Below are 25,860 nucleotides of genomic sequence, written 5' to 3'. Positions count from 1 at the left end.
GGCGATCACAACGTCACACTAGACCTCCCACTTGGCTTAGTGATTTTCATTGTCACTTTACTTCTAGTGTCCCTACTAACCCTTCCTTTGCTCTTAGCACCTCACATGTTGAGTTTTTGGCTGCTCTGTCTACTGTCCACGAACCAAGGACTTATTTGCAGGCTCAAGGAAAGGTGGAGTGGGAACAGGCGATGCGAGATGAACTGAATGCATTGGAACAAAATGAGACTTGTGATGTTGTGGATCTCCCACCTGGGCAGCATGCAATTGGTAGCAAATGGGTCTTTAAAGTGAAACTCAAGCCTGATGGTATGGTAGACCGATATAAAGCTCGTTTGGTGGCGAAGGGCTATAATCAAGTCGAGGGCGTGGACTATTTTGATCGATTTTCTCCTGTGGCCAAAGTAGTCACAGTTCGCTTATTGTTTGCTGTGGCTTCTAGTCATTCATGGCCAATCGACCAAATTGATATAAATAACGCCTTTCTTCACGGATTTCTTGATGAAGTGATTTACATGAAAGCTCCTGATGGCTACCCTGTTTCTGTTGGGAAAGTTTGCAGATTGAAACATTCACTGTACGGGTTGAAACAGGCGTCCAGACAGTGGAACATCGAGCTTACTTCTTCTCTGCTCAAATATGGCTTTTCACAGTCTTCTAACGATTTCTGTTTGTTTGTTAAACATTCTTCAGCAGGTCCTCTTATGCTTCTTGTCTATGTGGATGATGTGTTGCTGACAGGCCCTTGTGAAGATGCCATTCACGATGCCAAGGTTTTCCTGGACAAGGCTTTCACAATCAAAGACCTTGGTGCAGCCAAGTATTTTCTCGGATTGGAGATTGCACGTTCCACTGCAGGTATTTCCATCACCCAGCACAAATACATTCGCGACATTATTTCAGATGTTGGTCTATCATCATCCAAGATGGCTTCTACCCCACTTCCTCTAGGAATCAAACTGTCTGCTCACACCTCATCTCCGTTGTTGAACCCTGAGTCCTATCGACGCTTGGTTGGACGATTGTTGTACCTCGATTTCACTCGCCCTGATGTATCGTTTGCCGCCCAAGAACTTAGTTAATTTGTTAACAATCCTGGCCAAGAACATATGGATGCGGCCTTACACTTGGTGCGATACCTTAAGGGAAATTCTGACCGAGGCATTTTCTTCCCTGCTTCTTCATCTTTTCAGCTCAAAGCTTACTGTGACGCTGATTGGGCGAATTGCGTCGACTCTAGGCGCTCCTTAACTGGATACTGCATTTTTTTGGGTGATTCTCTTGTTTCATGGAAGACAAAGAAACAGACTACGGTTGCTCGATCCACTGCTGAAGCGGAATATCGAAGTCTTGGTACCACTGCTTGTGAACTCCGCTGGATTTCGTATCTTCTTCAGGACCTTTGTGTTCCCGTTTCTACTCCGATTCCTCTTGACTGTGACAACCAAGCCGCCCTGCACATTGTGGCTAACCCAGTTTTCCACGAACGCACCAAGCACCTGGAAATTGATTGCCATTTGGTTCGGGATCATTTCAAGGCCGGTTTCATTCTGCCTTCTCATGTTTCCAGTCGCTGCCAGCTTGCATATTTGTTCACTAAACTCCTCCCTGCCTCTGTCTTTAGCAATATGCTGTCCAAGATGGGCTTGTCCTCCTTTCCTCAAGTCCATCTTGAGGGGGGGATGTTGAAGACTGCAGCAGCCAATTCAGGTTCACCGCTAATAGACGCAAGAGATGGCTGAAGAAGAAGACTCTGTCTTAAAGTCGCACTTCTGCTGTTACGTTTCTGTTCTTTCTGTTTTACGTTTCTTTTAGTTAGAGCTGTGACATGTGGCAGCTGACTCAGCGTCTCTGTAAGTTAGAAGCAACAGGTGTCTGTTAGTTAGTTAATTTCATCTTCTCAAACTTATTTAACACACTAGCTCCATTCTTGTAAACTGATTCTTTTTCGAGACCTTCTCAGAAATATGGTTTCTCTACTATCTCTGTTTTTCTGTGCATTTGTGCAATGGAGTTTTTAGAATTCTACAGACTAAAAACAGAATTTTGCCGAAGTTACTTAATAGGTATAATAAAAAACTAAATAGAAAATTAATTTATAACTTTTATTGAAATATAGTTTTGATGGATTTAATATTGAAAGTGATTACTAAAATAGGAGTCAAACGGTACAATATTATTTCTGTGTTCAAAACATGGGTCTGATCTACTCAATCGTAGGACCAAACGGGCAATGCATAAAGCTACTTGGCTTTTGCATGAGTACACAGTAGTTGGAATTTTTTTAGTGACAGGGCACATTAGAAAATAATTGAAATAGTTGATGACAATAAAAGAAAATCATTATGATCATAAAAGGGTTTAAAATATAGACATGACAAAAAATCGGATACCGGGGATGAGGTTGCCAAAACTCGAGACATGATCCACCAACATTATTTTGGACCCTAGAATTAGGACCCAGCTCATTTCGAATCCAAAGCCAACTCGTTGGACTTGTTAGACTTGATTAGAATTTTAAATATTTAGATATATACTTTTGAAATATAAGACTACCTTAATTTTATAAATATGACATGGAAAAATATTGGAAGATTATTCTTTTTTATAAATTTATATATGCATATTTTATATTCTAAAGTATTAGAAGTTAATTTCAACAAAAATTTTATAATAGAAAAAAAGAAAGTGAGTATAGTTTTAGTTATCGTGGGCTTAAGCCTATTTCTTTTGGGCGCAGCAAATTCATTTTGAGTCAAGTCCTTGACAAACCTATTTCTTTTTGCTTGAATCGATTAAGTCATTTTGCATTTACATCATTGTTATAACTCACCAATATATCGATTTGAGCAATAAATTAATCATATTATAATAAATTAATAAATAAATTATAATAAATTCATATTAAATGAAATAAATATTTATTATAATAAATTTATATTAAGTGAGACAAATACTAATTAAAGTAAACTTATATCAAGTGAAAAATAATAGCATATTTGTTGGATATCGAACTCATAATTTCAAATTTATTTACCGGCCCTCAACCTCATCATTAATTTTTCTTTTTACATCTATTTATCTATCATTATAGCATTAACTTCTAGATAGGAAAAAAAAAATAATTATTATTTCAAAATTTCTTACATCCCTCTCATCTTGCAATAAATTACAAGAGATTCCCAGTATCGGTCCCCAGCTTTTCCCAGGAAGTTTCCTACAAGGATCTTTGTCAACTATCCCATGTAATTAAGTACTCTAACATTTAAGTCATATGAACAATTTTGTAAGAACTACTTCAAATATAATTAAACTTCGACTTAGTTGAAGACTTGAAGTCATGTTTAACCCTTCCAAGGAATTCTATCAATTAATGATGACTTGAATATATTCTACTTTCTTACAAGCCTTGAATGGACTTCAATTTCCCAAGGACCAAATTAACCCTACTTTTCCAAAATTTAACTAGATATCAGTCACTATATAAGTTGGCTATGTAACGTTCACGTAATACTCACTAAACTAACAAACTATGTATTTTTAATGAGATTCGAACTTGTAACATTCGAATAAAAATTTAATATATAATCACTAAATAATGTAATAATGATTAGTTTTATCGTTTAATCGAATCAAACCTATTGGACATATAGTTTTGGTATGTTATTCTGAAGTCAGAGCGGACATGAGATAGTCATGGCCACGGCTTATCACACGGCCATTCTCTATCCAGCGAACGTCTAATAAGCCATGGCCACGATTTGTCATATTTGTGCTCTCTGTCTTGCACAATTCTGATAAGTCATGGCTATGGCTTATTTTTGCATGACAGTTTTGTTTATGTGGTCAACTATCCAACTTATGCAACTTTCAGTAACCGCCAATTAAATACACATGACACATGTTTTATGAAAAAATATTGGATTTTTTTATGGAATTTTCTATGAAAAACATGATTTGAGGCTTAGGTCCCCTGAAATCCTGCGATAGTGGAGAAGACAATCCATCGATTTGATTACACTAGATTTCAAAAGAATACAACATCAATTTTTCTGCAATCTATTGGATTTTGTTATAAATTTGCATTTGAATCAATGGCTGGAGGTTAGTAATTCTAAAGAATTTCGCTTCCATAGTGTACAATCTAACATGTATATAAAGTAACTACTACATATATGACAGATATAAATTTTGATAGCAATTATGTTTGGATATATGCTGCTTGTTTAGAATGATTTATCTTTTGACGATCTTGTTTCTTATGTCATATGTTTATGCTTACATTTGGTATCAGAGCATGCTTTATCTCTGTCTTGATTTAAGATTGATGCTAGTATCTTGGGAATTGAAAAGTTATATGTATAATTCTGTCATTGAAAATATCAGTTATTTATCATGCTTTTAGAATATATGTATGATGGCATTTGTTGTGCATATAACTGTTATAAAGTTTTTACTCAAAATGATTCATGGAGTTTAATGCCTTGTGATCTGTATTTTTATTGATTAAAGACTAGTCACAACATCTTTAATTTATATTTATGCTTCGAGCATTCAAGATCACATATATAGTAAAAGGGCATTAATTGTGATTTATTCATATTCAGAGCAATGAGATCATTCCGCAGGAATTTTATTGCACTTGTATGATTAATTAGGATGAAATATTTTGTTATGCTCTTGATTTACCCACAAGGATTGAGAAATGGAGTGTAACTTGATAGTTTCATCATAAATACATATAAATCAACAAGTCAGGAATTTAGTCCACAGGCCATTATTGCTATTGATTCATTTATCACGTGTTTTACATTGGTAAGACATGATTAAGTTTGTTGTCTCTATTTGTAACATAGCATGTATATTGTGTTGCAGTCTTTCAACCTATAAATTTCTTTGATCACTATGAAGTATGGAACGAAAGAATTCTTTTTCATTTCTGAAACATGGATATTGATTATGCTATATAGAAAAATGAATCTGCTCCCATTACTGAAACTAGCCAGCTGGAAGAGCTTGATTTTTATGAAATGTGGAACAATCTAATCTCCTCAGTGTGATGTTCATAGAGACTAAAATCTCGGCTAGTATTTGGGGGTCAATTGATCAACATAATAATATCTGAGTTGCTGAAGGCCATGGATGACCAGTTCGTGTCTTCAGATAAAACACTTGCCAGCACCCTGATTATGAGATTTACTTTTAAAAGACTCACTGATTTGAATGGTGTATGTGAGCACATTATGCAAATGAGGGACATTTGGCTCAATTAAAGTCTCTTGAAGTTGATATGCCTGAATCTTTTCTTGTACACTACATTTTGAAAATTTTGCCTTCTCAATATGCTCCTTTCAAAATCTCTTACGACACACATAAGTATAAATGGTCAATCAATGAACTTATGACCATGTGTGTGCAAGAGGAAGGGAGATTTTCTATTGAGGCTGGGGAAAGCATGCATTTGACTATATAAGGAAAGAATACAGATCACGTCAAAGGAAAGGAGAAGGCAAAAATACCTCCTTATGGTGAAATTAAGGAGTGTCCAAGTGTTTTTTTTGTAACATGAAGGGACACATAAAGAATAACTGTCCTAAATTCAAGATTTGACTTGAAAAGAAAGGTAATCAACTTTTTTATATTTGTTATGAATCCAATATGGTTGATATTTGTCATAACACATAGTGGATTAATTTTGGTTCTACAATCCATGTCACAAACTCTTTGCAGGGTTTGAAAATTTTAAGAAAGCCAATGGAAAGTGAATGCTGCATCTATTCAGGAAACAAGATGGGTTCACGTGTAAAGGCTATTGGAACATGTAAACTAGTTCTTGATAGCGTCTTTGTTTTAGTACTGGAAAATACTTTTACATTCCAAATTTCTTTAGAAATTTGATTTTAGTTTCAAAACTTGTACTTATGGATATTCCTTTAACTTTTGAGATGGTGTTACTTTATTTTATAATACTCATCTTGTTGGGAATTGAACATTGTTTAATGGTCTTTACCATATTAATTTTTAAAGTGATGTATTTTACATATTGCATGTTGATGATAATACTGGCATTTAAAAAATGTGTTATTAATGAGGATTCCTTTGTTTTATGGCACCAGAGATTGGGACATATTTCTATAAAGAGAATTAAGAATTTAGTAAATGATGGCGTGCAATACTCTAGATTTTACTGATTTTGAAACTTGTGGACTGCATTAAGGGAAGCAAACCAATGTGTCAAAGAAAGGTGCCAAAAGGTGCTCAAACTTAGTGAAAATCATACATATGGATATTTGTTGTCCGAACTTGGACTCGTATGGTTGAAGTTACTTTATTACCTTTATTAATGGCTACTCACGTTACATGTGAATCTACTTCCTTGAATATAAGGCTGAAGCACTGGATGCTTCTAAGGTTTCAAAATAGAAGTAGAGAAAAATGTAATACACGAATTAAAATTGAGAGGTCAGATAGCGGTGGTGAGTACTTCAATAGATATACTGAAGGTGGACAGGCACATGGTCATTTTGCAAATTTTTCTGGCAGAGCAAGGTAATGTTGCTCAATACACCATTCTTAGTTCTCCGGATCAGAATGGTGCAGCCAAAGGAAAAAACCAAACATTATTTGACATGGTGCAGAGCATGATGGCTGGCTCCAAACTTCCTAAGTTCTTATGGACTAAAGTTCTCAAAACGATTGTGTACATATTAAATCAAGTTCCAAATCAAGATTGTCTCTAAGACACCATTTAAGCTATTTAAAGGTTGGAAGCCGAGTTTGAGGCATGTACAAATTTGGGGATGTCCATATGAGGTGAGAGTTTACAATCCACAAGCAAAGAAGTTGGACACAAAGACCATTAGTGGGTATGTCGTCAGATATGCTAAAAGGTCTAAGGGGTACAGATTTTATTACCCATCAAATAGCACTAGGATTGTGGAATCAAGAAATACGAAGTTTCTTGAGGATGACTTGATTAGTGAGAGTGAGAAAGAATTGAGCATAAGATCTAATGTCGATAATTCAGAATCTCAACCTTCCACTTCAAGTAATAGATTGATTGTTGTAATCCACAATATTCCTACAGTTCAAACACGTGTTGAAGAACCAATCCAAACCGTTTAACAAGTTGATTATCATCAACCAGTAGATCCCATTGTTCCACATATACCGAAAAATGTACAACAACCACTTGATCAACAAGCTCTTCTAGAGAATGTTGATGCAATATTAAGAAGATCTACTCGGATGAAGAGATCGGCAATTTCTAGTGACTATATGGTATACCTACAAGAGTCTGATTATAATATTGGAGTCGAAAATGATATGAAACATTTTCACAAGCCATGAGAAGTAGAGAATCTAACATTGGATTTTTTCATGGAGTTTTCTATGAAAAACAAGGTATGGGGCTTGGGACCCCTGAAATCCTGCGATCGTGAAGAAGGTACACCATTGATTTGATTGCACTAAATTTCATAAGAATCCAACATCAATTTGTTTGCAGTCTTTCGGGTTTTGTTATAGATTTTCGTTTGAAATAGTATGGCTAGAGGTTAGTAATCCTAAAGAATTTCACTTCAGCACTCTACAATCTAACATGTATATAACGTAATCAGTACATATATGTTAGATATAAATTTTGACAGCAATTACGCTGGGATATATGTTGTTGTCTAGATGGACTTATGTTTTAACCATCTTATTTCTTACGTCATATGTTTATACTTACCAAACCATCATAAAAAAAAAAAAAAAAACCAATTTTGGATTGTCACAACAATAGCAACTCTCGTGACAACTTCTTCAATTCGTCTCACTATAAGAAATGTCTTTTTTGTTACGGTGAATTATCATAATTAAAAATAAAAAAAAAATCATGGTGAATACTTCTACCTGTGATTATTAATCGTTGTTTTCGCAAGTTTGTCAAAACATTAGCTACAGTAAAAAACTATGACAAATATTTTGACTATAGATTTTATGATGACAAATGTTGATTAACCATTATCAAAATTTAAATTTTGCATCAATTTTTTTTGCCGCACCTGATAGATACTATTAATTTACTAGAATGTTCAAATGGTAGTAGTTTAGATATAGTGTAAGGAATAATTCATTTTTTGATAGTGTATGGCGCTAACGGACACATAAAAATATTTAATACTAGGCTACTAATCAATTAATATAAAATATGTAATTAAATAATAAATGGTCGTCATGCATCTTATTATTGTTTTCTTATGTATAAGTATATCTTAAATCGTCATCTTGTATGTTCCGTAGCTTTCACTCATTCAATACGAACATTATTTCTCAGACACGACATCGTTTACTTTTATTTGTTTTTCTTAATTGTGTCGAGGGAAACAATTAGGAAACTCCTATGATGATGTCAAAACTGTTTACTATTTTCAAAAGAATCCAATTAATCAATTATGACTTAAATGTATGGAAATTTCTTCACAAGAAAGTCTTGAAAGGGTTTTAATCAGTTGGAAAGGTGCAAAAGCTATTTCTGCGAAATTTAACTAACACAATCACAACACCTAATATATATTTTTTTAATTTGAAGTCGTACATATATAAATAGTCATAATAATATTGGATTTAATATAATTTATTTTTCTGTGATATTACAAATAATCATATTACCTCTTATAAATAAATAATAGTAGTTTATTCCCCTGTGTTTTTTAAAATAAAGCACTTTACCTCCATATCTATGGAGGTAAATTACTTCATTTCGAAAAATATAGGGGTATTAAATTACTACATTTTAAAAACACAAAAATATAATTTTTTTTTTATCAAAAACTAATTTGCTCATTTAAAATATTATAAAAGAATTGCTTATATTTTTTTGCTAATAATATTATAATTAACGCATGTACGGGAAAACACCAAAAATTTATTTTACGTACATTATTAAGAAAACGCCCACAGGAATACTATTTCGTGCCTTTTATTAATTTCTGATATACATGAAAATATATATGAATATACGTATATATATATATATATATATATGCATTTTGTCAAAGAAGCTTTACTTGCGAATTCATCTGTTAGATCATTTCTCAAGGATTATAGTTGTGTTTGAGAAATTTGACTTCCTACTAAGGTTAATACAGTTCAAAGTAAAACAATCCTACAATATACCAATTAATCATAATTGTACAATAATTATTAATTGTTGTTTTTGCAAGCGAGACCAAAATATTTGCTACAGCTATAAAAGCCATGGCAAATTCTCTAGCCATATATATATTGGTAACAACATAGCGAATCTTGATCAATCGTAGTTAAAACTTAAATTTTTTTATTAATTTTGCAGGATCGTGGTAGATATTGTTATTTTGCTATGATTTTTAAGATCTAACCATTAATATTATAGGAAATAATTAATTTTTTTTTATTGTAGGAGCAAGAATTTTCTAATACCATATATATAACAAAGTAACCATATATCATCATTCTTGTATGTTTTCGTAGATGATGGAAAGTTGACAGATACAACGTTAAATGCTTTGTTTGGACATTAGCATTGATAATGAGAGCAGAAAAAGGATGTTCTCCCAATTTTTTCTACGTTTGCTGGCCATTAATTGCTTCGTATTCGCCTACAAATGGGGTGCGTTAAGTCTTCGTCAACTGTGATAACCAAAATGGGACTATCAATGCATTAACTATTCAAATATTAATATAATTTTCTAAGAAATGAAAAGCTACCAGCAAATGAGGTCTTATACAAGTATTAAAGATCGAGGTTTTACGGTCAATATAATGTTAGTTAGAGTTATATTTTAAATTAGTTAAATAGTACTCTCACTGTATTTTTTATCCCATATCTTAGGTTCAATGCACTTCCCGTTTACTAGTTATGAAATTTTTATTTTTTTTATTTATGGAATTTTCATTACTAGTCTCATACGTTAAAAAATGGGAAAAATGCTATCCTCTTGTGTTATGGGAAAATAGCAATCCTTCTCCTTAGGTTAAACAAATAAGCAATTTACCTCCTGTATTTTAATAAAAATGGTCAAAGTACCGCCCCTCATGGGAGTAGTGTCATACAGGCGCCTATTTTTCTTTTTTTTTTTTCAAATTATTTTTTTGTATCGTTTTCTTACAATAATTTGATCTTATCTAACATAAATTAACGGTTCATATTACATCTGTAATAATTTATGGTTCATATAAAATCATTTAAATTAACGGTTGACATCTTATCTTCTAAATCAACGGTCTAGATTTAATTTACATATATAATTTATATACAAAAATTTAAAATATATATTTGCAATATATGTAATATATATAGATAATATATATTATATATACATGTATGTATAGCCCAATCCCCCTCCCTCTGTCGTCGCCAGCACCCATCCCGCTCCCTCGCAGACCACCTCCCCCCTAATCATCGTTACCCCCCTCCTCCAACATCCCATCGTCGCCCCCTTCCCCTCCCCCAGCATTCCGCTTCGCCCCCTCCCCTTCCCATTTTGCACTTTTTTATGTTTTTTAATATTTTTTTATTAATATTATATGTGATGTGCATAAAAATAGGTTGATCCTAAAATATTCAAGCAATCCAAAAAGAAGAAAGAAATGAGAAGCCCAAGAGGGCTTGGCAAGCGGCCTTCGCGGGTGCCCCCCAAAAAATAGATTGGCAAAGGGAGGAGGTTGAAAACATCCCCCTACTCGGATTATGATCAAAGCCTAATAAATATTCAACCGAAAAGACCCACACACGTGGTGGCTAACTCTCCCACATGACATCTAATCAACTCCAAGGTCAACATGCACATTGGACCACATCAGCCCTCGGAGGACCCTCCCTAGCAACTAGGACAATCGAGGAGAAGGGAGGTGCTCCCAAGACCCAAGAATCCTAAACCTAGAAGGAGTGCCTGCAAAATAGGACTTCTCGCATGAAAGGAGTCCTCCAGTAGGCAAAGACGTGTTGTGAGCTGATAAGCTGAAGGTAAGATCGATTCCTACCTTACCTTCATATATTTCGCCCTCTTTTTCTGAGAATAAAGGAGGTGCACGAGTCTCATCCTAGGGAGACGCCCCATTTATATATACAGGTGCAGTCCTCTAATAGGGACACCTTGAGTCCCCCAACAGGATACCTTTAGTCCCTAAATGGGGATACCCTCCAAAATATGGAAAATCACTCTCTATTCTTACTTTAGCATTAGAATTGCACTCTTAGCAGGATTTTCTCTCATAAAATTACTTACTCTATCTGATTTTTTATTATATTTTATTTCTTACGATTATTTTTCTCCTAAATCCGATACTAATTCGGGCGTCGGAGTGTCAACGCCTTTTTTGCAGGTCTTTCCTTCAGGATTTGCATTTTCTTTGGCCCAAGTTTTTAACATAGTCCATATAAATTGGATGCGTACTTTTTTTGAATCCATCATTGGCGCCGTCTGTGGGAAACACAAAGTTGAAGACGTGAGAACAATGGAAGGAGTCCACACCTCCTTGGAGGACTCTCCCAAAAGGGCGGTCCCTTCACATTAGAGGACCTCTTGCAACTGATTACTACCTCTGTTCAAGGCCCAACTTTAACGGCCCCATCATTATCATTTCTTAATTCTAATATTCATACTAATTCAATTTTAATGTGCAGGACGTCCCTCTAGAAGAGCAGGAGGGCATCCTTCCCAAAATAAGCCCTACCCCCCAGGCAGACATCCTCCTCAAAAGATCCTATACCAAGGGGGCATCGCCCTCATTAGATAAGCTCTACCCCAAGAGGGCATCCCCTCACCGAATAAATTTTCACATATAAGTTTTCCTTAGGAAGTATCTTTAATATTTTAATTTAATAAATCTTAGAGGTTTTTTTTTACCATCATTAATGTATTAACATGTGCCTTCTTATATGAATTTTACGATGGAGGCATCTTTTTCAAACTTCTTGGTTAAGCCCTGCCCCCAGGTAGGCACTCTCATAAAAAGCCCTGTTTTCCATACAAGCACCTTAACCGTCCTTCGAGCGGCACTTAGGTCCTTTGAGGTACTTGTAAGTTCTGTCTCATGTAGGTACCTAAACCCTCCTCCGCTGGAGGCATCTAAGCCCTACTTTCAGCGGACACCTTATTCTTCTTCTAGTAAGGTTCTTAATTCTTACTCCAAGAAGGGAACCCTCTCAAATAGGCCCTCCTTCGAAGAGGCACAATAATTTTGCTTCATGCAAAATCTATTCATAATGTATATATGTCTTTGTTATTCAACCTTCTCTTGCAGAAAAATAAAATCTAACATCGGAGTAGGCACAAAAAGCACCCGCTAAGCCATCCTCCATGGAGGCACCCTCATAAAAAGCACTACTCCATACGGGCACGAAATAAGCTCTTTTCTTATTCTAAGCATGCTTATGCTACTAATATTCTTTGTAGGAATTTGGAAAAAAAGAATAAAAAAAAGTTCATTCTTCGAAGCCCATCTCTGAAGACTTCTACTCTAATAAGTATCAAAATCTCCACTTATTAGAGTAGGGGAGCTATTGATGTGCATAAAAATAGGCTGGCCCAAAGAGGCCCAAACGATCCAAAAAGAAGAAAGAAACGAGAGGGTTGTAACATCTTAAGAGGGCCTGGCAAGTGGCATTCGTGCGTGCCCCCCTAGAAAATAAATTGGCAAAGAGAGAAGGTTGAAGGCATCGCCCAACTTGTATTATGATCAAAGCCCAATAAATATTCGGCCCAAAAAGCCCACACACATGGTAGCCCATTCTCCCACGTAGCATCTCATCAACCCCGAGGTCAGCATCCACATTGGACCAATCAGTCCTACGAGGACCCAACTGAGGCAACCGAGGAGAGGGAAGCTCCCCTAAGACCCAAGATTCCTAAACCTAGAAATAGTTCCCGCAAAATAGGAGTTCTCGCATGAAAGGAGTCCTCACCTAGGCAAGATGTATTGTTGTGAGTTGATCAGTTAAAGATAAGATCGAATCCTACCTTATCTCCACATATTTCGCCTCATTTTTTGTGAATAAAGGAGGTGTGCAAAGTTCGAGCCTAGATTTCGCCTCATTTTTTGTGAATAAAGGAGGTGTGCAGAGTCCCAGCCTAGGGGGACGCCCCCTCTATATATACAGGTGCAATTCTCAATAGGGACACCTAAGTCCCTTAATGGGATACCTTATATTATTTTGAGTCTCCCAACGGGATACCTTGTATTATTTTTTTATTTATTATATATGTATATATTGTATATATATGTATGTATGTGTATAAATTATAATTATGTTTATAACTTGTATAAATCTGAACCGTCGATCTAATTCAAATAGATACAAGCCGTTGATCTTATACATAAATATGTACCATTGATCCAAGTAAGAAAAGATCTAAGCCATTAATTTGCTTATCAAATCTCCACCATTAATATATATATATATATATATATATATAAATTTAACGGTTCAAAATTAGGGGTATAAATGTTATTTTATAGGTAAGATTTAATCAAAATTTTGCTCTTAGGGCGTGTGTGTGGCACCTCTCTTATGAGGGAAGGGTATTTTGCTTCTTTTCTAAAAACACAAGGAGTTGAATTGCTTATTATTTTAATATAAGGGGATAAATTGCTATTTTTATGTAACATAGGGGCCGGGATGCATTTTGCTCGTTGAAAAATTCCCACACTTTTTTGCTTTCAACAGATTTTTGGAGTACTTTGATAAAAAATGCCATCTGCTAAGCACATGATCGACATTCATAAAGACAAAAGTTAATGAATATCAACCAAAACGCTATTTCCCATAAAATTAGAAACAATTATGAGCTCCCTACAATTTTTGTGCATATATGTGTAATAAAGCTAAACTAGACTTTTCAATGGAATCAGTCAATTCCTACTGAATTCCAAGTCTGAGAAGCCAGCCCAGGTCTATAAAAACAGCACACTTGAATTAGGTGGACAGATAACATATACAAGTTGTTTCGATTATGACAAATGCCATGACAAACATAATCAAAGCTGCTGCTTCTTTCTTTCTTTCTCATATTCTTTTCCTGTTCTTCTTTTTCCATCTCCATTGCCAATCAGCTCAAAATAATTCAGAACAAATAATACCATCTTACATCAACATTGGAATAATTGAAGACCCGAATTCACCCCTTGACGCCATGACGAGCTCCTGCATGGAGATGGCGATTTCAGATTTTTATTCAGCACATCCAAACTATACAACGAGGTTGCGAACGCGTACTAGGCGTGCCGAAAGCCTCCTTGATGCTGATTTTGCAGGTATATATTAATATTCATTTCTCTTTATATATTACTACAAGAAATAAAGGTGATTGTGGAATTAGTTGGTCATCTAAATTAGCAACAATTCGGTATGAGTTTTACTTGCTAATTAGATCAATGCTAATTTTCGCATAAAAGTTTTTCCGTAGCTATTGAGTCATTTTCGGTTAGTGTTTTGTAATTTGTATAATTTAAAACTGAACTTGAGCAACTACAGATATTTTGTGTCTTGTATTTAGTTTTCTGTTTTTATTTCTATATGCATACATGCATTTTACAAATTAATTTAACTCGTACAAATAGAATAAGGCGTATTAAATAGAAAATTAAATACAAGACACAAAATCAATAGTAAATAATTTACATTATACTATTCGTAACATATAAATTAATTTACTAGACTGTAGTTGCTCAAATTAATTTATCTTTTAAGAATAGTATAAAGTAACACCACGAATGATTGACTCAATAATTATGAGAAAATTTTGATGCTAAAATCAGTTTTGAGCTAATTACCAATTAATATTTTTAATTTTTTTTACTGATCTACATCATGTAATATAAGAAATTGACTTGCTAACAAATTTAGCAATGATTGTTTAAATATTTCATTGCTATTAGTAAATGAATTAATCAAGAATTTTTCTTGCTAATTAGCTCGACCCTAATTTTAGCATCAATTTTTTTCATTACTATTGAGTCATTTTCTTATGACATAAAATTAATTTATTTTTTTTGAATAGAATAAGGTATTTATATTTAAAGTTTTTAAATATCAAAATCATCAGTAGATAGTTAAGACAAAAAATAATCAAAATAAACAAGTGAACCATATTATTAAATAATATAAAGTAAAACCTCTATAAATTTGATGCATTCAAAAAATGCATTGGTTAAATTGATATGGACTATGCTCACAACTTGGACTGAAATGAACGCGAATTCTGAAAGGGGGACCTGTAGAAAAGGCATTAGCACTCTGATGTCCAAGTTAGTATTGAATTTGAGATAGAATAAAGTCAAAAAGTAAATAAATATAATTGAAATTGAGATATGGTGAACAAAGTCGGTGAAAAGTGTAAGTACACTTGATAATGTGCTTGTGGAGTGCTTAGAGAATATTTAGAAAAAGTATTTAAGAAGTGTTTAGAGAGTGAGAGAGATAATTTAGACAGTAAAAGAAGTGTGAGAGACGTTAGAGGGTCTCATGGATGTGCCTGGACGTGCCCTCAATATGGAAGAGTAAACTCAATATGTGAGGAAACCCTTCATCAGCATAGACTCCTAACTGCTAAGGAATCCAAGCTGTTAAGGAATCTAGGCTTTTGGGGGCACCTTCCTCGTCTGCAAGGAGTCCTAGTTGTTAGGGAATCCTTCCTTATTTAATTTGTCTTGGGAGACCCCCCACCTATGAGGAGTCTCAGCCGCTAGGGGGAGGTCCTCCTAAAGCTGATGTGGTCTAATGTGGTTGTTGACCTCGGGGTTGATGAGATGCCACGTAAGAGAATGGGATGCCACATGAGAGAGCCGATTGCCATGTGCGTGGGCCTTTTGAGCAGAATATTTGTCAAGTTTTGATCATGGTCCAAGTAAGGAATGCCTTCAGCCTCCTCCCTTTGCCAATCTGTTTTCTAGGGGGCATCCTCGAAAACCGCCTTCTAGGTCTTCTTTTTAGATCACTTGGGCCTCTTTGGGCCACCTAATTTTATGCACATCAAAATTAATAACGTCAGGACCATATAATTTTATTAATTGAAAGAGGTATTAATTGATTCATAAATTAGTAATTTATTAATTTAGAGATTTTTCCTATTCAACAAACCTACACTACTCTTCATGAATAAAACATATATATTGTATTGGGTTAAATTGCATTTACTGCCCCGTATATTAGGGGGGGTAGCATTTCAGGGACTGTAGTTAAGAGTGTAGCAAATAACATCCCAGAATTAAATTTTTTTTGGCAATTTAAGGACTCCGGCAACTAAATTTTTCAAATGCGCCGGAAACTGCTTTACCTGGACACAAATTAGGGTTCAAATTTGGAATTTTTGCTGATGTGGCCATGAGGCTATAAATTAGTGCCTACTAAGCTGCTGATGTGGCTGTGGTGTAGGATAAAATTGCCAAGTCCCTCGTTGATGTGGAAAAGAACATAAAACAAAAAGAAAAAAAAAACATAAACAAAAACAAAATGCTGCTCCTTCATATCCCGATCCTTCACGATGTGGATTTTGAAGGGGATTTGGCAATCACAAGCGACTGCCCCAGATCGGATGCCTTCGTAGTGGTGAAGGTGTCGAAATCATCTTCCAGCTTTTGCTGAGACTCCTCGTTCTCTGTGTCGACGATGGAGAGGTCGACGGAGCCCCAGTCAACACCATAACGGCGTGTGCCCGTGTTGCGGCGGTCGGCTTCATCGTCGCAGGAAGTTGAGTCGACTGAGAAAACGGCATATATGTATATATCTATACACTTAAACCCAAGAACAAGAACCCGCACACAAAAATTGAGGGATAAGGTGGGTTGTGGGAATAGATACAAGGGCTGTATGTATATGCAGAGAGAGAGAGAGGGGTATATGCAGAGAGAGAGAGAGAGAGGGGCAAGTTGGGGTTCCAAAGTATGTGAAAAGGAGATAAGAGGAGTTGCATTTCATGAGAAAATTTCATGATTTTTTGGAGAAAGAAGAACAAGAACTAAGAAATGATAAGAGAGAAAGGGAGGAGAGAGAGAGACGAAGATGATGATGGTGACGATGAAGATGATGATGGTGATGATGAAGATGATGAAGCCCCAAATTGGAAATAATTTTTTAGCTTAGTTGGCAATATTTTTTAGCTTAGTTGGCAATAATTTTTTAACCCCCGGCCACATCAGCAAAAGCCCCAAATTGGAGCCCTAATTTGTGTCCAGGTAAGCAGTTTACGGCGAATTTACAAAATCCGGTTGCCGGAGTCCTTAAATTGCCAAAAAAAATTTAATTCTGGGATGTTATTTGCTACACCCTTAACTACAGTTCCTGAAATGCTACCCCCCCCTAATATACGGGGCAGTAAATGCAATTTAGCCTATTGTATTGACTAATTGAATGGTGTTAATGTAAATATGACTAATTTATCATGAAATACAACTAGATTTAAATTTTATAAAGAAGTAAAATGGTGTTAATGTAAATATGACTAATTTATCATGAAATACAACTAGATTTAAAATTTAAGAAGTAAATAACAATATAATCATATTTTACTAAGTTGTCCTAGTATATTTGTAAGTTTATAGAATTATTAATTTACATTGAAGGGACCATAAATTTATATAAGGGTCTTCCAAAAAATTATTAATTTAGACCCTGACTCAAATCAGGATCAAGAAAAATTATTAATTTATCAAATATTAATTTATATAGATTCTATATTCATCACGCAACAAGGATAAGGCTGCATTTTATCTGAACATGTAAATAAAAATGCATTCTTGATCATGTGTGATTGTCTTAATTTACATTTTATCCATTGACTGTGTTTGAGAATTTGCATCGAATACTATGATTAATTTGGAAAATTTCTGTCCAAATTTTTAGGCTACATCTAAATTAATGAATTTGAATTTGAGATAACGTTTGAAATATGTTGTAGTTCTGGAGCTACTGAAGCAGGAACAAGTGCACGGGGTTATTGGTCCTCAACACTCAACTGAAGAAAAATTTATCACAGAACTCGGACAAAAAGTTCATGTGCCGATTATTTCATTCACAGCAAGAATCTCGGCTCTTCCCGATATAGAGAACCACTACTTTGTTAGGACAGCTATCGATGATGCTGTTCAAACACGGGCTCTAGCAGCCATTTGTAAAGGATTTCAGTGGGCAAAAGTTGTGATTTTATATGAAGAGACAGATTATGGCTCTCGGTTTATTTCACATCTCAAAAGGGCTTTGCAAGATGTTGAAATTGGACAAGTACTCCATCCGGTTGCCGTTCCGGGTTCAGCCAAGAAAAGTCATCTTCTCAAAGAACTTAGCATGTTGAACAAAACGCAAACTGGGGTTTTCTTGGTGCACATGAATCCTTCACTTGGTTTTCGGTTATTCACTCTCGCCAAAATGTCGGGGATGATGAGTAAAGGATATGCCTGGATAATCACGGACAGTATATCCAACTTTTTGAATTCCATGGATTCTGTCACTCGTGATTCGATGGAAGGAGTTGTGGGGATAAGGCCTTATGTACTTCACCTTAAAAAGTTCCAAGAAAGGTGGACAAGAAATTCTATGGTTCAAAACAAGAATAGAGGTCAAGTTATGGATTTAAATGCTTACGGGTTGTGGGCATACGATACAATAACTGCATTAGCATTCGCGGTAGAGAAGATTGGGCCTGTGAATTCTAGCTTGTTGTACACAAAACTAGCGAAGAACGGAACTAAGCATGGCCCCTTGAGAATCTCATCTTTTGGTCCTCGACTTCTTAGAGAATTGTCGACCACAAAATTTAGAGGCTTGAGTGGACACTTTGAACTCGTCGATGGGAAGTTGAAGGCCTCAGCATTCGAGATATTCAATGTAATTGGAACGGGAGAAAGAAGGGTCGGATTTTGGACTCCTGATGGGGGAATAAGAAGACAATTCATAAGTTCATCTGATCATGATAAAGCAAAGACATACTCAACTTCAACTGCAGAACTAAAGAACATTGTCTGGCCAGGCGATTCGACCACACAACCAAAGAGTTGGTCTATTCTTCCAACAAGAATCCTGAGAATTGGAGTTCCCTGTAAACCTGGATTCAAGGAATTTGTCAATGTAACAGATATTGATCCAGCAACCAACCGTACATATAATCCAACTGGATTTGCAATAGATATATTCAACGCTATGTTGAAGTATCTGCCCTTCGAAATCAAATATCACTTCTACTATTATAATGACACAAGTAAGAGTGAGTGGACTTATGACGATATGCTTCATGGGATACCTCGGGTACGTATTTTGATCCTCAGGAACACATTTCTTGTTTGCTAGTTAGATTTTAGTCTTGACAGAAGCAAATTGCTTAAACAAAGTCTTAATTAATGCTAATTTCTATTTACTCAACGTTCTTTTTCCTTGTTAAAGAAGGATTTTGACATGGTAGTTGGGGATACGACCATTTGGGCTCCACGAGCTTCATATGTTGATTTTTCGCTACCGTATTCTGAATCAGGAGTCGTTCTATTGGTAAAAAATAAGAAGGTATTTGACATGTGGATTTTCACTAAGCCGTTGAGGTGGGATCTCTGGCTAGCAATCGGTCTCTCCTGTATATTCATGGGGATAGTTATTTGGATTCTGGAACGTCCGGCAGCTAATAATCCTATAACCCCTGGTGAAGAATCAGTGGTCATGCCAGAAACTGAGCAACCCGGAATGACTTATTTGGCACCTATTACAGTTCTTGCTTTCCCTGAAAGTAATAATTCTTGCTTCTAATTATGCTTTCTAATGGAAAGAAACTGAACTTATAAACAATCATGGATTTTAATTAACTCACTCATCATTTTTCTGGTAATATATTTTTTTTCAGGGAATATGGTCACAAATAAGTGGTCATTGCTCGTGTTAGTGTGCTGGTTGTTCATGGCGTTCATACTAATGCAGAGCTTCACCGCAAACTTATCGGCAATTCTTACAGTCGATCAACTAAAATTTGCATTCTCCGAGGATTTCTTTTTGGGGTACCACGAGGCTTCCTTCATGAAAAAGTTTTTGATAGAGACTCTCAATATTAAGGAATCAAGGCTGAGGGGCTACTCATCTGTCGAAGGATTCCACGATGCGATGTGTAGAGGAAGCAAGAACGGCGGCATCGATGCCATATTTGATGAGATTCCTTACATGAAGCTTTTAATGAATCGATATGATTCACAATACAAAACGGTCGGCCCAACTTACAGAACAGATGGTCTTGGTTTTGTAAGTTATCCCTCTCTTGCACTCATGATTAGTCACATTTGTGAAAACATAGCACAGATAATCAATCTTAGTATAAGAGAAGTAAATTTAATTATTTACACTAGTAGCAAAATTTCAATGGCCAATAAATGAAGACATATACATACAAATCTTTAAGCTATGTCTACCTCTAGTTAGTATACTAAACATTAATTATGAAAAATTTTATTTTACGTTTCACAAATTAGGGCTTTTATGTTCCAAAACAATTATAATTTTAGTCTCAAGTTTTAATTCCATTAAATTTATGAAGGAAACAGCACACGCATGACAGGAGCTCCTTTAAGTCTTGAGGGTAATTATTCCACAAAAAAATTTAATAGAATTATAATTGGGACTAAAATAATAATTTTTTTGGAAATTGCATTTACTGCCCCGTATATTAGGGGGGGTAGCATTTCAGGGACTCTAGTTAAGTGTGTAGCAAATACAATCCCAAAATTAAATTTTTTTTTGCTATTAAAGGACTCCGACAATCAGATTTTGCAAATTTGCCGGAAATTGCCAACCTGGACATAAATTAGGGTTCCAACTTGGGGCTTTTGCTGATGTGCGGGGGATTAAAAATTATTGCCAACTAAGCTGCTGACGTGGCTATGGTGTAGGATATTTAAGCCAATTTACTTGATGACATGGAAAAATACATAAAACAAAAAGAAAAAAAAAACAAAAACAAATTTTAGTGGGATTCCCTGTAAGCATTGCCACCAAAATGCAGCACCCATCACCAGACTCCGACCTGCCTCCCCTCGCCGCCATCAAGGTCTGCTCCTCCTCCCCTCGCTTCCCTCCGCCAACCACCCCACTTTCTACTGAAACTCCCATCGCCAACGCCCAGCACAAGATCGGCAACAGACTCCAACCTGCCTCCCCTCGCCGCGATTAAGGTCCACTCCTCCTCCCCTCGCTTCCCTCCGCCAACCACCCCACTTTCTACTGAAACTTCCACCGCCAACGCCCAGCACAAGATCGGCATCACGGTCAATCTCAGTAACGAATAGGCTTTCCAACTCCCTAACCCCCAACATTCCAACAGGAACCCGCACACAAAAATCGAGGGAGAAGGTGGGTTGTGGGAGTGGATACAAGGGCTGTATGTATATGCTGAGAGAGAGAGAGAGAGAGAGGCAAGTTGGGGTTCTAGAGTATGTGAAAAAGGAGGTCAGCGTTGCATTTCAGGATTGGGGGTGGTTACTTTTGGGGGTGAAAGAAAATGAATTTCATGATTTTTTGGAGAAAGAAGAAGAAGAACCAAGAAATGTAGAGAGAGAAAAGGAGGAGAGAGAGAGAGATGAAGATGATGAATAGAATTATGGGCAATAATTTTTTGTTTTCTTTCTTTTTTTTTTTTTGCGCTTAGTTGGCAATAATTTTTTATCCCTCCGCCACATCAGCAAAAACTCCAAATTGAAACCCTAATTTGTGTCCAGGTAAGCAGTTTTCGGCGAATTTGTAAAATTCGATTGCCGGAGTCCTTTAATAGCAAAAAAAAAATTAATTCTGGGATTGTATTTGCTACACCCTTAACTAGAGTCCCTGAAATGCTACCCCCCCAATATACGGGCCAGTAAATGCAAGTTAGCCTTATGAAATGCGCGCAATGTGGTGATTTCAAAAGAATTTAATGACATTTACCCCCTGTGATATTGGAAATGAACAAATTATCTCCTTATATCATTTAAAATGGAGCAATTTCCCCCCCCCCCCCAACGATTTCGTGATGTCCACGCACGTTTTCTTTATTTTTTATTTTTTTAAAAATTTAATTATATAATTATATTTATAACCTTGTTTAGTAACCATTGGATCTGATTAAATTCAAGGTCCAAATTTAACTAACAAGATCAATGGTTTAGATTTTCTTTAATTTGAACCAAGGGTCTAGATTTAAGTTTATATATTTCTGTTAGATATAAATTTTAGTTTAATATGTATTGGGATAATTACACTCCCTTCCCTTAAGATTTAGTGTAATTACACATAAACTTCTTATGATTTGAGAAATTACATCTAGCACCTTTGAAGTTTGCTTCCATCTAACAAATAAGTCCCTCCGTTAAACAAAATTCACGAATTCGCTGATGTTAATAAAAAAAAATTGGAAAAAAATTTATATTTACCCCCGATTGACTTATTACAGGTCAAATAAATCTTTCTATGATTAAATTACCATCATACGTCTTCACGTATTAATGGATGTGATGAGGTATAGTCACCATTATAAAGGTAGTTTAGTCCGAAAAAAATTATTTAACTTGCAATAAATCAGTAATAAGCCAACTGTGGGTAAATATCAATTTTCATTCAGTTTTCTATTAATATCAGCAAATTTAGTAATTTTTTTACTAACAAAGGGACATATTTGTTATACTGAAGCAAACCTCAGAGGTGCTAGATATAATTTTTCAAACCACATGGGGTCTACGTGTAATTACTCTAAACCTCAAGGAAGGGATTGTAATTATCCCATATATCTTTATATCCAAGGACGGTGGGGACATGGAGGAGGAGGGCTGCCCATGGAAGCGGGGAAAGGGGAGGCCAACAATGGGATTCAGTGAATGGGGAGGCAAGCAGCGAGGGGTATAAAGGTTAAGGAAGGGGGAGGGTGTGCAACATCAGGCACAACTCGGGAAAGGAGACGATGGGTGGCGTCTGGTCCACGTTAGCGAAAGGGAGGGAGGGTGGCGGCCACTGAAGCGAGTTAGGGAAGGGGGAAGGGGGAAGGGGACGACTGGATAATAGTGGAGAAGGGGGAAGAGGTTGGCAACTGGGGGGAGTGGGCAAGGAGGAGTTGGGCGATGGGGGATGGAGCGGTGTGGTAGCACAAGCGATGGAGGCGGTGATGGCCCCGGCGACAGATGGGTGTGGTTACGCAGGCTAAGGGGGTAGAGCTCGGAAGCGACGACAGGGTTAGGGCGATAATAGGGGTGGGATTTTCTTTTAATTAATAAAGTATATATTTAAAAATGTTATATATTATATATATTTAATTTTTATAAATATTAATATATTATATATAATAATATTTATATAAGAAATGATATTTTTATTCTTATGAACTATTCCAGTCGTGGAAGGGGCTAGTGTATTACATCACCCGTTTGGGGTAAATTGCTCCATTCAAAAGAAAAAAACGATAATTTGATATTTATTTTTTCATATATAGTAGAGTAATTTGCATATTTTTCATATCATAAAAAGGTAGCTTGCGTTTCTTTCAATTTAGAAAATAATGAGATCAAAATTATAAGAAAAAACTAACTTATGAAACGTAAGATACAATTTTTCTTACTAATATCAGTAACACCCTCTAAAGTTTGGGTATATTAATAAAAAAGAAAACAACATGCACATTGCACTGACACTCATAAAATCATATGTTATGATACAAATTATTCATCATAAAGACTATGCAAATAGAGGAATCAATGATGTAAAATATGACTGCAGAAAATATCAGCCTAATATTTTAAACTTCACGAAGCATTTTAATTATAATATGTGAAAACTTTATATTAGGTGAATCTAATTTTTTGGGTAAATTCATTTAGTCCTAGACTTGTTTTCAATTTTCGTTCCATATTGTAGATGATTCGCACATTGCAATTCATATGTGCATTTTTTTTTTTTTCAATTTCAGGACACAAAAGGGGCAGTCGTTAAATTGCTAACTATAGATGCTTTTTGCATTAGGTGGGTGAAAATCTAAAGGGAAAATGTACCAATAAATGAAAATATAGTGGCAAAGGTTTAGTTTTTTCTTCTTCATCATATAAATAGATGATTTGTTTTCTTCTCTCTTCTATTTAGTAGGAAAAAAATGCAACATGACTGCAAATGAAGATGTGTTTTGTCACTGTGTAAGGATTGCAAGTTTGAGAATCTCATGGACCAACGACAATCAATATAGAAGGTTTTTTTAGGTGTTAGAAAAAAAAGAAGTGGGTTTGATTTTTTTGTCACACATCGGCGGGGCTTTCCAAACAAAAAAATCACACCCATCGGCGGGTCTTTCCAAACAAAAAAATCACACCCGCTTCTTTTTCTTGAACACCCAAAAACCTCCTACCTAAGTTGTTATTGGTCTATTAGATTCTCAAACTAACAATCCTTCCACCGTAACAAAAAAACTTCTCTATCTACAGCCATATTTTACACTTTCTTCCTACAAAATGGAAGAGAGAAGAAAAAAATCACCTATATATACGAGGAAGAAGAAAAAATAAACCTTTGCCATAATATTTTTATTTATTGGTACATTTTCTCTTCAAATTTTCACCGTTAGCAACTAAACGATTGTTCCTCTTGTGTCCTGAAATTGAAAAAAAAATGCACATACGGGACGTAATGCGCAAATCACCTACAATATGGCATCAAAATTAGATCCACTTATGGGACCAAAAAATGCAATTTACCCTAATTTTTTCTCAAAATAGGAATGATAATCAACTCATCTAGCTATAGTTCAAATCTTTCTTTCAAACTTACATGTTTAGGGTTTTGAATTTGATAATCATGACATTTATTATCATGATCAGGCATTCCCACTTAACTCTCCCTTGACTGCATATTTCTCAAGAGCAATCTTGAATGTTACTCAAAGTTCAGAGATGACAACCATCGAACAGAAAAACTTTGGACCTGGATACTCTTCCCAGGATCCGCTCTCTTCAACAATATCGCAAGGGACGTCCAGCCTTAACTTCAAGCAATTTTCAGGCCTCTTCATTATTGTAGCATCAGTCACGATATTTGCTTTGATTTGCTCGCAGATGCCAACTTTAAGTAAATTGACTAATATTACAAAACAATTAGTGAACAAGTACTGTTGTAGGACTACAACGGCAGGGATTAACGTTGAGAGGAAGATGGCACCAAACAGTGATCAGGATGATGCCGATGCCACATGCATTGAAGTTGTTGAGATACCTTGGAGTAATGAGGCCGATGTTGTTCAAGATGTAGAGAGAGAGATCAAAGGAGGAACGTCGTCTACCGATAAATAGAACTAAGGTGGGATCACTATATATGGTGTGTAATTTTCTGTAAATTGATTATTACGTTCCACATGATTCAGGTCTCAGTGTACATCACTACAAGAAAACAGTTCAATAGTAATGGAAAAAAATTAACTTCGAACTAATTAGCAAGTAAACTTTTAGTTGCTAATTTATATATTTTGTACAAGAATTTAGCAAGTAAAATTTACTTGCTAACGAATTCAGTAACTAATTATTTAAAATATATATATAATAGTATAGGTTAGCAATGAGATTGACGTATATGTTGGTAGTATCCATTTATTTATAAGGGTAAAAAAGTAATTTTCATATGCAAGCCACAGAATAAACATATACACCCTACCATATTCTAAAATTCTCCTCAATACCACTATAAATACCCCATATATTATTTTTTAAATCAAGTTTACTATCCATTGAAAAGACCACTCTCTCTAAGAAATGTCTCTACCAATACTAGACTTAAAAACCAATTGTGTGCCGAAGGTATTTTTCCCATGAAAAATTCTTTACCCAGTATCTAACCACATCATTGTTGTGGTATATGGGAACATTATACTG

The 25,860-nt window shown here is 35.5% G+C and overlaps 1 protein-coding gene across 2 annotated transcripts; it reads left to right on the top strand.

Moving 5' to 3' along the window:
- LOC105155884 (glutamate receptor 2.9-like) lies at positions 13,971-25,409 on the top strand. 2 transcript variants are annotated; one of them, XM_020691740.1, is made up of 5 exons: positions 13,971-14,280; positions 17,922-19,264; positions 19,403-19,733; positions 19,848-20,236; positions 24,817-25,409. In XM_020691740.1, exons 1-5 carry the CDS (start codon positions 13,980-13,982, stop codon positions 25,282-25,284), a joined length of 2,832 nt encoding a protein of 943 aa, XP_020547399.1. In that variant the 5' UTR covers positions 13,971-13,979; the 3' UTR covers positions 25,285-25,409. The 2 variants fall into 2 exon arrangements, with proteins under 2 accessions (XP_020547399.1, XP_020547398.1); XM_020691739.1 differs by having other exon boundaries at positions 19,400-19,733.

This window comes from Sesamum indicum, linkage group LG2, assembly GCF_000512975.1.
Source record: "Sesamum indicum cultivar Zhongzhi No. 13 linkage group LG2, S_indicum_v1.0, whole genome shotgun sequence".
NCBI lineage: Eukaryota > Viridiplantae > Streptophyta > Magnoliopsida > Lamiales > Pedaliaceae > Sesamum > Sesamum indicum.
The sequence above is the reverse complement of the archived record's forward strand: the minus strand, read 5'-3'. Positions and strand labels throughout refer to the sequence as shown.